A 13682-nucleotide genomic window follows, 5' to 3' on the forward strand; every position below is an offset into this window, starting at 1 on the left:
TTCTCTAGATATGCATTTTAAGAGAGAATTGCTTGCTCAACTACTTTCTGTAAAACATTGCAAAAGCTAAATGCATCTACAACTTAAAATTACATTAAAATCATGGAATTCAGCCGCTAAAGTTGAACAGAATTTGATTGCAGACCTGACTATGCTTTTCTTGATTTCATCAAGAGAGAATAATCTTGATAGACCATGCTCAGGATTCTTTGAACAGCCCGTGCAATGTGACAGGGATATTAATCTCCACTTCAGCCCTGGCAACTTCACTCAGGTCCTTGGCATTCAGAATCAGGAGATAAGCTGGCTTCTGTCCTGCTCCAGGGCTCACCACCACACTGAGAATCACACCTGTTAATCATAGAAGGAAATAAGAGAATGTTCAGAGGACAAAGGTAGGACCAATTGAAGTAATTTATGTTATATTATACCGACAAGTTCAAAAAATCATATGACTTGTTAATATTGTTTGGGCTGTTCTACCACGTGGCTGTGTGATTAGCCAAAAAGAGTTTTTAAAATCTTCCTGTTTCCTCAACTATAAGTTGTAGGAAGGGAATGCTTATATAGCTTGCCCTTTGTTGTATTCCATTGCTGATACTAATGATTAGAACATAGAAGGTAAAAAGTAAAGTAAAGGCCCTCCCGTTGATCATCGATTTGCTCGAGCGGGCCCAGTAACGTCTCCATTGGAGACTTTGTTGTTACTGTGTCTGGCATATCGAACATAGAAGGTGTTCATTAAAATTTTTACTAAGTGAATAGGTATGTGTTCTTATCTGAAACTTAAGATTGAATAGCTGTTCTACAAACTATAAAAAGTGTGACATTCAAATAAAAATGTATACTAAAGGACTATGGAAAGCAATAGTGATATTATTGGTTTACTTCCATCAAATAAAATATTAACAAATCTTTGGTTTTTTGACTGGATAAACTGCATATGTAAAATTATTGAACATGAAATGCCTCTATAATTCTCCATTTATTTATTTCTCTTTAATTTTCATATTTTTAACCCCAGAGGTTTTAATCAGCTAGACAATAGCTTAGAAAAACTGATGCCTTATAAACGAGTTATTGGGTAGGCTGTACTTCTGGATTCCTTTCTAGTCCCAGCTGAGCATAAAAACCCAAAACAGGGTCTCAGTGCATTTCCACACTCTCTGGTCTGTTAAAATACTCAATTTTCCACCTTAGAAATCGGTGATATTCCCCATACACATACTTAGGATAAGAGAGTAAAAAATTAAGGAAGTGAAAAATCCTGAATTCCTGTTTCTGTTTCTTACTTATTCCCTCCCTCCTTCAGAACATTCATAAACATTCAGTCATGATACCAATAAAGCTTTCATTGGATTATTTAGTTCTAAGTATTTTAAGAAGTAACATTGGTTTGTCCTTTCTTCATCGCAAGGAGCTTAGATTTATTGAGTTATACCCACAACAGTACTTCTGAGGCACATCCAATTCCATCAAGCATTCTCTATTCTCTGTGCTTATCTTTAACCTCTCCTTTGTGCTCTTCATCCCCTATCTGATAATCACATATATCCCCAAATCAGACCCTGTAACCTGTAGGTCAAATCTTCTGAGGGCTCTGGATTTTGCATATGTAAGTGAAATATTTCTTTTCTCTTTCCTTTCTGTCCTTCGCATAATTTACTTTAGAGAATTGTCCTTTTTGTATAGACACAGGAAGACATTTAATGCTATACTTTTGTAACATGCAAATAATATTTACTACTGTGCATCCATCATATTTACTTGACTTAAGCCTCAGTTACCTAATACTTCCAAGGGGGGGGGGGGGCTCCCACTGAGGAACAAGGACGAAACCAGGGCAAACTGTAAGCTACCCTGGCATTGAAAAGATACAGGCTAAGCACCATAAGAAGTATAATAAGAGCACAGTCAGTCATGGAACAAACTCTGACATGACTCAAATAGAAGTGATTGAATAAGGATCCTAACAGGGTTGGGAAAGATTAAGTTGGCCTGAGGATTGTAGTCTGGGATATGCAGCAAGATGTTCCCAGGAAGAGTCACCCTTTAAGTTTAATATATCTCTAACTGTGTTCATACGAAATGACTAGAAATATTATTAAGGAATAAATTTAATATGACTGTTTAAATGGATTGCTAGCAAATGAAAGGGATATGCTCTTAGATGGAATTTCACTCCACCCTTGGGTGAATCTCTTAGTAGGAATCTAGAGTGCTGGAGCCCCTAGATGAGGTTCTATCCTTGGATGGATCTCTTAGAAGAACTTCCCCTGAAGGAAGGGCTTTACATCTGTTCATTGTTTATGATAATGTTCAGCCCACCAACACTTCATGATTGATTTCTCTATAACTAACACAGTGAGACTTGAATAAATGGCTCCTGATTACCAACCAGCCTGGTGGTCCCTGTTTCTTCATTCATCTATCAGCTGGCCAGGGGGACATTGATTGGCCCTGAGTGCACCTGGGGAGACCTGGATGGTGACCCCAGAATAACGACAATGACAATCTTTAGCAATTTTTTTGTGTGTCATCAAAAAGACCTCACCACAGATGAAACTTTTTTTGCAAATAAGTTTAAATTCTTTAGTGTTCTTTTTTATTTGTAATTGTATTAGGGATCATATGTGAACATTTGGGAATAGTTAGTATAACTCTTTTGGGAGGGTTCTCTTTTGTTTTTATTTTTGGGCCACACTTGGTGATGCTCAGGGGTTAGTCCTGCTCTGCACTCAGAAATCACACCTGGAAGTGCATGGGATATCATATGAGATGCTGAGGATCAAATCTAAGTTGTTCAAGTGGAAGACAAGCTCCTCACCCGCTGTATTATTGCTCTGGTCCCTGTAACTCTTAAATTAATATAGAGAGAGCTCTGATAAAAAGAGGGTGTTCACTGAAATTTATATGGAACAATAAGACCCCTCGAATAGCTAGAGCAGTTCTTGGGAAAAAGAAAATGGGAGGAATTAAGCTCCCGAACCTCAAACTCTACTACAAAGCAGTAATAATTAAAACAGCATGGTCTGGAACAAAGGCAGAGCTGCAGACCTATGGAACAGGGTTGAATATACTGACATCTCCCCTCAAACATATGATCATCTAATCTTTGATAAAGGGGCAAGGAATGCGAAGTGGAGTAAGGAAAGCCTTTTTAACACACGGTGCTGGCAAAACTGGACGACTACATGCAAAAAACTGCGCTTAGATCTCTGCCTAACACCATGTACAAAAGTAAGATCGAAATGGATCAAAGACCTCAACATCAGACCAGAATCCATAAGGTACATTGAAGACAAAGTTGGCAAAACCCTCCATGACATTGAAGTTAATGGTATCTTCAAAGATGTCACGCCACTGGCCAAGCAAGTCAAAACAGAGATAGACAAATGGGACTATCTTAAACTAAGAAGCTTCTGCGCCTCAAAAGAAACAGTGACCAAAATACAAAGACAGTCTACAGAATGGGAAAGGATATTCTCCAAATACACATCTGACAAGGGATTGATATCAAGGATGTACAAAGTACTGGCTGAACTCCACAAGAAGAAAACAACTAACCCCATCAAAAAGTGGGGCAATGAAATGAACAGAGACTTTCTCAAAGAAGAAATTCGAATGGCTAAAAGGCACATGAGAAAATGCTCTACATCATTAATCATCAGGGAGATGCAGATCAAAGCAACAGTGAGATATCATTTCACACCACAGAGACTGGCCCACATTCAAAAGAACAAAAGCAACCTGTGTTGGTGCGGATGTGGCAAGAAAGGAACCCTCCTTCACTGATGGTGGGAATGCCAACAGGTTCAACCCTTTTGGAAAACAGTATGGACGACTCTCAAAAAATTAGAAATTGAGCTCCCATTTGACCCAGCAATACCACTCCTGGGAATATACCCCAGAGAGGCCAAAAAGTATAGTCGAAGTGACATCTGCACTTGTTTGTTCATCGCAGCACTGTTTACAATAGCTAGAATATGGAAAAAACCTGAGTGCCTGAGAACAGATGACTGGCTAAAGAAACTTTGGTACATCTACACAATGGAGTACTATGTAGCAGTGAGAAAAAATGAAGTCATGAAATTTGCATACAAGTGGTACTACATGGAAAATATGCTAAGTGAAATGAGTCAGAAAGAGAGGGACAGACATAGAAAGATTGCATTCATCTGGGTAACATAAAGTAAGAAAATAAGAAACTAACACCCGAGAACAGCTGTAATAAATACCAGGTTGTTCACTCCATGGCTTAGAGGCCAGCCGCACACTCTAGGGGTAAAGGCAGCTCAGATAGAAAAGGGAGCACCAAATAAAGGGTGCTGGGAAGATCTGCGCAGGATGGGAGATGCCTGCTGAAAGTAATCTATGAACCGAACATGATTGCCACCCAATGTCTCTTCTGCAGACCACAGCACCCAAAAGGAGAGATAGAACAAAAGGGAGTGCCCTGACACAGAGGCAGGGTGGGATGGGGGATGGGGGGGTGGGAAGGATACTGGGATTGGTGGGGGTGGAGAATGGGCACTTGTGGTGGGATGGGTACTCGATCATTGCATAACTGAAACCCAAGCACAACAACTTGTAAGTCTACAACTGTACCTCATGGTGTTTCACTAATAAAAAAAGAGAGAGAGTGTTCAGACACATTCTCTACTTTCATTACTTGCACAATGCTATTACCATCATCTTCTTCCAAGGCATCTGGGTGAGAAACAAAGATGGGTTCTGATGGGTAAGAGTCGGCCTCTTGCCATACCCAAGTTTCTTTAGTTTTGACATTCAGCTTGCAGAGCTGATTGCAAGAAAGAAAAAAAAATCAATCAGTATATTTTATGGGACTAGACTAGACTAATGCTCAACATTATGTTCTAATATTTATAAAATAGATACCCTACCCTGTCAGGAACAAAGTGATTCAAGCCAAGTCCGTATGCGTATGTATAAGGTTTCCCACCATATGTTCGGTAATTGATTTGAGGAAACTCAAAGGCTACAAGAACAGTACAAAATAGAATAGTTACTTAGGAAAACTCAGGACACTTCTGGAAATGAGACATTCTGTACCCTCTCTTGAGAGTTTTCCTCTAAGAACTCTCACCTTGGCGAGGTCCAGAGAAGAGAACCTCAGGTTCCAGCCAGATGGTTTCATCACTGCATAGAATCGCCGTGGCAGTTGTATTGGGAAGTGTCACCAAATTCTTGCCTGTGTTAGCCTAAGAAAGGTGATGGAAATCTCAGTGAGCAGAGAGAAAATTTAAGAAATCATTAATGCATTAATGCAGAGACTGCAGTCTTGTTTCTTGGGTTCTTTGTTTCTTTAGTGAATGTGAAGGAGCAGCTCACAAAGGATCCCTTGAGGAAGGATTTTTTGTGAGGGTCCCTGAAGAAGTGGTCTGTCATTCATTGGTGGGGTATCATGAACAGTCACATACCTTTACAGGCCCTCAATCTTACCTATCTGAAAAATCAATCTGTTGTCTAATAACGGAGGGGTGAGGAAGGCGCTCTCAAAAAATATTACTGTTTTCTATAGAACAACAAACGATTGCCACCTTCTCCCCCAGCCCAGGGATCTATTTTAATGTTTATTTCTTTAATACTAATATATACATGAATTTTGTTTGAAAAAATCACTAATATTTTAAAAAAGAAAATAAAAATTAGAAAAACTACTGGATCTAGGTATTTTCTAAGATCTCTTGTTATCCATTCCCACCCCCAAGACTCGTAATTTTTCAGATTATTTTAGAAAAGGAATGAAGAAAAAGAGCTCTTTCTAAGAATATATTCATTTAGTCAAATTTCTTAAGCACTTGAGTGCGTCTTTTAGATTAGACTCTATGCTATTCATTGGCATATTTCTAAAAATGAAGTTTCTGTATCAAGAAAGCATACATTTTAGTCTGGGGCCATAAACACTATGTATAATAGTTAAAGAGAAGGGAAGGAGATGACAAGAAGATCCTGATATATTAAAATAGACTAAGAAAGACGCATGAAATTAAGTGAGGGGGCTGGAGCGATAGCATAGCAGGTAGGCTGTTTGCCTTGCATGCGGCTGACCTAGGTTCGATTCCCAGCATCCCATATGGTCCCCTAAACACCACCAGGAGTAATTCCTGAGTGCATGAGCCAGGAATCACCCCTGTGCATCGCTGGGTGTGATTTAAAAAAAGAAAAGAAATTAAGTGAGGGCCCAAGATGTCACCCAAGTGTTTTGTCTGAATAACGAAAAGTTGTCATTATCACAATAGAGATGAGGCTACTGTCAATAGGGGACATTTGTGGGTAGGGAAGATATAAATTTAGTTTTATCTTACTAAGACATGTCTATTGCACATCTAAATAAAGACATGGAGTTGGCCAAGACAGATAAAAGCCTTGAGCTGAAAAAAAAATTTGAAAATGTAGATTTCTTTAAAGGTCATGCAAGTGATCTTTACAAATAGAGTGAGTATATAGATTAATGGTAGAATTAAGGGCTAAGTTTGGTGCTCACCAACTTCTCTGAGAGGTCTACGAGAAGAGGAATGAAAGATGGCTAGCTGGAGGAAGAACAAGAGAAGTCAAGGCATCGTTTACTTAGAAGGTAAATAATAGCATGGTGAGTCATCAATGATAATGGAAATATAGTAATTAAATATGAGAGATTGAGAATTGTTAAAATCATGTCCTTGAGTGGGTGGCAGAAGAGGGGAGAGGGACAGATGATAGATAATTCAGTCTGGGTACAGATGCTAGTGGGTGGGTGGGTATGGTGGCAGGAGTCTCTGTTCTTTACTGATTTCTTTCATTTGTTTCATTGAATTGGGTAGCAGAGCAGTAAGCTGAGATTGAGTACAGAGGTGGGAGGTGTTAAGAGTTTTAAATGTTTAACTAGGAAAATGGAAAGTAAATGAAATTGGGAATGTAGCAGTAATATGTATGATATTTTAAAATGAGACAATTAGCATGATTGTGTCTTTTCAGCACTTAATTTCAGCTTCCAACGGTGCAATCATTGAGTAGGTGGAGAGCTAGATTTAACAAGGATTGAGGTTTTGAACTGTGAGTTCTATAAAATCAAGAGGCAAGAGAAAAAAAAGACATATATAAAGACGGGGGTGATTATAATTACTAACAATGGGATTTTATTTGAAAAATAAAGGAAAGAAAATCCTTAGGAAAGAGAGATAGTGAGAAGTTAGTAAATTCAATGAACTGTAGGATCTTGGTGCACCCATAAAAGTACAAGTTGGGGCCAGAGTAATAGTACAGCGGGCAGGGCATTTGTCTTGCATATGGCCGACCCTTGTTCAGGCCCCAGCATCCCTTATGGTCTCCCAAGAACTGCCAGGAGTGATTACTGACTGCAGAGCCAGGACTAACCCCTGAGCATCGCCAGTATGATCCGAAAAGTTAAATAAATAAATAAATAAATAAATAAACAAGTGCAAGTGATCTTGAAAGGTAAAAGGTAGTATTCAGAGTTTGAAATGAATGAAACAGATTATGGAAGAAGCACAGTCAAAAGCACAGTGGGTAGGGTGTGCAGACTGTGCTTTTGAAGAGTGAGCATGACCATAAGAAACAGAATCACTGGAAGACATCAAGGAACTGAGAAATCAGGATTTTGGAAGAGTCAGGACTAGATCTAGAGTGTGTGACATAGCCCTAGGGTATAGGGAATGATGGATAGTAGATTACTGTGATAGAAGGTGCAGACATGCATATGTGTATATAACATTTGGCTAAATAATTAGCTAAAATTAAACTGAAAATTTGAAGGTGAGAAGAGAGGATGGAAGGAATAACTGTATGAAAGTAGCAGAGTAGAATAAAAGGGACACTGCTCTAGCTGCATTACCAGAAGTTCAAGAGCTGTAGAGAAAAAGACCACCATCCCTGGAAATTCCTCTACAACATACCACTGTCTTCAGGAGAGAGGTAGTTTGGTTAAATAAGAAGGGAACCTTTTTAGTTTGTTTGGGGGCCACACCTGGAGATGGTCAGGGATTACTCGTGCTAAGAAATTATTCCTGGAAGTGCTAGAAGGGGGCTACATGAGATGCCAGGGATCAAACACAGGTTGGTGGCATGCACGGCAAATGCTCTACCCACTGTATTATTGCTCTGGTCCCAAGAAGGTAACCGTTTGAGATAAGAACTTTTCTGGTCTTATACAATGATTTACGAGGAACCAATGGAAGATTTTCTAGATGGAATATGATTGCAGGTGAGAAGAAAATAGAAGAATAGATGTTATGAAATGGAGCTTAAGGCTCTTAATGATGACGCTACTTAGAAGAAAGTAGACCATGTTGCACCATTGAGAATAGGCTACACCAAAAAGATTAGAAGCAACCTCTGTTAGAGGGGATGTGGTGAAAGCAAACCCTCATTGATTAATGGGGATGTTGTCTGGTTCGTTGTCTATGGAAAAAAATTATGGAGATTCACTGAAAAAGTATGAGTAAAACTTCCATATGACCCAGTGATTCAACTTTTTTTTTTTTGCTTTTTGGGTCACACCCAGCAATGCTCAGGGGTTATTCCTGGCTCTCCACTCAGGATTTGGCGGTTCTTGGGGGACCATATGGGATGCCAGGGATCGAACCCAGGTCGGTTGCATGCAAGGCAAACACCCTACCCGCTGTGCTATCGCTCCGGCCCTGATTCAACTTTTTGACATTTACCCCAAACACAAAAGCATTAATTTGAAAAGATATTTGTGCGCCTATATTCTTTGCAGTGCTTACTACAATAACCGGGAAATGAAAGCAACCCAAGTATCTAACGACATGTGAGTGGGTCAAGAACTTGTGAGACACAAACACACTCACACAGAATATTATGAACAGTAAGAAAAGATGAAAACATTTAGCTCACTGCAATGTGGATGGGACTGGAGAGTATCAGATTTAATGAATTAATTCAGAAGGAGAAGAACAAATACCAGATGATCTTACTCATCTGTGAAATATAGAGGGACCAAACAAAGGAAATAGACATTACTGAAGAATAGCAACCCCGTTCTTGGATTAAAAAACTTAGTAGCAAATAGCTGCTGCTGATCTTATTTATTCAGTTCAATTTTCTTACACTTTACAAGGTAAAGGTAAAGGTAAAAGGTAAAGGCCCTCCCGTTGATCATCGATTTGCTCGAGCGGGCCCAGTAATGTCTCCATTGGAGACTTTGTTGTTACTGTGTCTGGCATATCGAATACGTCACGGGGAGCTTGCCAGGCTCTGCCGTGCGGGCGAGATACTCTCGGTAGCTTGCCAGGCTCTCCGAGAGGGGCGGAGGAACCGAACTCGGGTCGGCCATGTTGGCTGCGTGCAAGGCAAACGCCCTACGCTGTGCTATTGCTCTAGCCCATTAGTATTAAGTATTGCTCCACTATACTGAAGAATAGCAACACCGTTCTTGGATTAAAAAACTTAGTAGCAAATAGCTGCTGATGATCTTAGTTATTCAGTTCAATTTTCTTACACTATACAAGAGGCAACGGGATTTTAAGGCTATGGAGTGAATTCTTCAGGAAAGAAGACAGTTGCAGGAACATTCCTAGAATTCACACACCTGATATTCAGGCCACCACCAAATGTTTTTCTTCTCTTAAAAACTTTATTGGTTCATCATCCCCTGCCTTGCAATGTATTAAACTTTTAGTTTGACTTTAGACCTTTTGAAGATTACACACCTAGGTGTTTAAATCTCCCCACACCTCTTAACCTTTATTCCACTGCTTTAAATAAAGTTCTAACCATTCCAAATGAAATCAGTGTTCTCTGCTTTTCTGTCCCTTCTCATATCTGCCATTCTTCCAACTATCTCCATCTTCACTTGTTCTGCTTTAATCCTACCCTATTTGCCAAAATAACTGCAAATGCTTTAGCTACATCAATATTCCTAAAGGGGTATGACTGGTTCATTTCCCCAACAACTAAAGCAATTTATCCCTCCCTTATTTCTATGAGGACATTCTAATTATTTTGGAACTATGTTCCTTTTCCCAGTATACTGCAGTAGGGAATGAGTTCCACAATAACATGCATATTCTATTGGTATATCCTCTGAACAGTAAGTATGGGGCATATTGGTTGTAGAGTTTACATCTTGAAGTCCCTTGCAAGAAAGAAAAGGCATTGTCTAAGGAGTCATTAGAAATTTTTTCATCATTATTTAACTTACCCATTTTGTAACTGTAAAGTCTTTAGATATTGATGATTACTCACTTAGAAAAGGACCTTCCTTTGTTACTATTTTTGAAATATTCAGAGAGGAAGTAGCACTGCACTGTAGTAGTGTCCTCCTATTGTTCATTGATTTGCTCAAGTGGGCCCAGTAACATTTTATCATGAGACTTGTTGTTACTGTGTTTGCCATATCGAATACATCATGGGTAGCTTGCCAGGCTTTGCCGTGCGGGCGAGATACTCTCAGTAGCTTGCTGAGCTCTCCGAGAGGAGCGGAGGAATTGAACCCGACTTGACCAGGCCAACTGTGCACAAGGAAAATGCCCTACCTCTGTGCTATAGAGAATATTAAATAATCCTCATAAAGGTAACTGATATTTTTACCATTATTAACAAGATAATCTTTATTAAAAGTAATTATTTCATTAAATCTTTGGTGCAGACACAACAACATAATAGAAATATGCTTCCTGAAGGATAAAAAGTAAGAATGTTTAAGATACTCAGACTCATTTTTCTCCATTATTTCTCTTTGGAGTTCCAGATTCACAAATACTTAGTATACTATATACCACTTATTCCTTAAACATTAAACAGTTCTGTCATAATAACCAGTGAGTATCTTAAACTTGCAAATCTTATCTTTATTATGCAAACTAGCACAATCTACTCCTGAGTTTCCAACTCAGTTCTTTTCTATCATCTTATATTCAACTGTTCAGAAAGAAATCTGGAAATCCCTTACCCCTCACATGCAACTGGACACAAATACCTGCTAACTTACTTAAATGTTTCTCAACTTTGTGCCTTCCTGTATCTCTAAATTTTCATTTTTGATATTTAGACATTTGTCCTCTTTTATTTTCCCTATCACATTAGTGCATAAGCAGAGCATCTAGCTTTTAGATCCTTCACTTTTCAGATGGTCTTTATGGTACTACTAGAGTGATGTTTCAAGACACAGATTTGATCCTAGGTGCCTAGGACTGTACCCAGGTTGACCATATGGCCAGCACTTTACCCTCTATATTAATTTCTCCAGCCACTAGAAAGAATTTTGCGTATGTTTAGATTCTGTTGGCTCTGCTACAGTAGTTCTTGATCAGTCATGCTACTTTTCTGAACTGTTTTTCTTGTTTGTAAAATAAAAGGAGCTGAATTCGTTTATTTAAAAAAATTCCTTCTATGTCTGAAATTTCAAGTTATTATGTATAAACATCCAGTAGGAGAACAAATCATAAAGAGCATGAAATATTCTGGTTATACAAATCAACAGGGCCTACTCAAAATTACTTTTGCATTTTACTTTCTGCAAGAAAAGTCCTGGGGTCAGGGTGTAGGAAAACTAAGTCCTTAAAGTTCAGATATCCTGAACTTAAAACTCTGTGTGAAGTAAGGGTGGTTTACCTTGTCAATATTCAAAGGCAGCACGTATCTCCTTACTTCCGGTTGGGGAGCCTTTCTGGCATTTTTTTTTACCTCTTCCCAGTTCTCACGTAAATTGGCTAAATATAAGTAATTATAAACAAATTCAAATCTGCAAAGACAAGAGATTACATGTCAGCACAGAGAAATAGAAATCATTTTAGAGAGAGGGTTCATTTCTTTTAAAAGCCTGACTATTCTTTACTTCACAACCAGAAATTGCTAATGACTCAGGCATGTTATAATCATTTTCTCCTGCCCACATTGTGGGGGCAAAAACAAAATTTAAAAATCTGTTCAGTGATTACGTTTATGTATTTATTTGGATCTTGGAGGCTATACCTGGTGAGTGCTCAAGACTATTTCTGGTTCTCTATTCAGGAATTTGCTTGGATTTGAAAAGAGATCAGTGGGATACAAGGGAAGTAGCTTAACCTCTGTATTACATAACTGACCCTTTAATTATCTCATATAAAGAACAATGAACTTTGATACTTCCTGTTTTGTTTCTTTACCTCCACTTCATGTGTCATTAAGGGCTTTTTTCCCCTTTTTTGTGACTTAGGCATTTGGGTGCGATGAGAAGGGGTGGTCCCAGGAACTCATATATGAAAAACATGTGCTCTACAGTTGAGATAAATCTCCAGTCCCTTGACTTGCATCTGCTGAAGAAAGCATGCCTTTTCCCCACCCCCTAAACCTGGCTGGGAAGAGTTCAAGGCCCTATTCAGGGATCTTGATGAGTTACATGAAACTGTGTTTAAATTCACTTTATCAGGTCACAGAAGCCTTTTTAATTTTTTGTTTGTGAGCCACACCCAGCAGTGCACAGAACTTACTCCTGGCTCTGTGCTTAGAAATCACTCCTGGTGGTATTTCGGGGAGCATGTGGCATGATGAGGCTCGAACCAGGATTGATTCATACAAGGCAATGCTAAGCCCTGTACTTTCTCTCAGCCCCAGATCGCAGAACCTTTTATTGTCAGGTTTGTTTCATGGACTTCGTTGGCTTTCATTTTGATGTTAGAGTTAGGAATGCTTCTGAATATCTAAATTTCTAACCCCTTTTTCAATTATATTTTATGGATTAATATACTTCTAGCCGTTTCAAAAAAATTAAGCTGTAATTTTAATTAAGCACCATAAGCATCTCTGGATAAGGCCCCTTATTGGGGCTGGAGCAATAGTACAGCAGGTAGGGCATTTGCCTTGCACATGGCCAACCCAGGTTTGATTCCCAGCATCCCATATGGTACCTGAGCACCGCCAGGAGTAATTCCTGAGTGCAGAGCCAGGAGTAACCCCTTTGCATTGCCATGTGTGACCCATAAAGCAAAAGAAAGGAAGGGAGGAAGGAAGGAAGGAAGGAAGGAAGGAAGGAAGGAAGGAAGGAAGGAAGGAAGGAAGGAAGAAAAGACCCCTTCTTTCCAGAAAGAACCAGAAATGTGACATTTTCCCAATGTCTTTCTTACCCTTTCCAGCAGCAGAGATCCACAATCAGAAATCCATTGTCTTCATAAGTATTGATGTGATGGAAGAGGTTAAAAGAAGAGGTCCTGTATTTATTATTGAGATATTTTTTTCCTTTTTTGTCAGCAATATGAAGCCAAACCTTCAAAAGTGCAGAAAAAATTTTTGGATGCATTTTAAAGAGAAAATAGTATGTTTTTAAAAATGCACCATCTTCAGAATCACAAACCTGACAGATGTAAGACTTACCCCCATGGTTTCATTGGACTCAAAACAATCCATGTAATTGGCTCCCCAAAGACTCCATGAAGAAAGGAACTTGAACAGGTTAATTTTGACCGGTGTCTCCACAAAAACAATATAGTTGGGAGTCAAACCAAAACTGTTTATAAACACAAGTGGACTTGTGAATTGGAAAGGGCAGAATAAAGAACAAAGAAATATATGCATGAGATATGCTCAGTTATAGGAATCAACAGTGCCTATATGAAATTATTTTTGAATTTAGATTTTTGCAAGAAAAGGTAGTGACTGGGATTGGGACCAAGGTAGGCAAAGCAGATTTTTCAACTTGAGCTTTTCTGAAGATCGTTTAAGTT

General features: G+C 38.9%; 1 protein-coding gene across 2 annotated transcripts in view; it reads right to left on the reverse strand.

Annotated features, from left to right (window-relative positions):
* Window positions 1-199: 199 nt before the first annotated feature.
* Window positions 200-13682, reverse strand: part of RPE65 (retinoid isomerohydrolase RPE65) — a 28303-nt gene continuing 14820 nt past the window's right edge. For both annotated transcript variants that reach the window (XM_056110869.1, XM_056110868.1), the window contains 7 exons: window positions 13333-13465; window positions 13086-13225; window positions 11596-11725; window positions 5108-5222; window positions 4905-4999; window positions 4690-4801; window positions 200-351 (listed from right to left, as the gene is read on the reverse strand). In XM_056110869.1, the coding sequence (XP_055966844.1) occupies window positions 200-351; window positions 4690-4801; window positions 4905-4999; window positions 5108-5222; window positions 11596-11725; window positions 13086-13225; window positions 13333-13465 (877 nt within the window). The remainder of the gene's footprint in view (window positions 352-4689; window positions 4802-4904; window positions 5000-5107; window positions 5223-11595; window positions 11726-13085; window positions 13226-13332; window positions 13466-13682) is intronic.

The sequence above is a fragment of the Sorex fumeus genome, unplaced genomic scaffold (assembly GCF_029834395.1).
Source record: "Sorex fumeus unplaced genomic scaffold, SorFum_2.1 ptg000011l, whole genome shotgun sequence".
NCBI classification, from domain to species: domain Eukaryota; kingdom Metazoa; phylum Chordata; class Mammalia; order Eulipotyphla; family Soricidae; genus Sorex; species Sorex fumeus.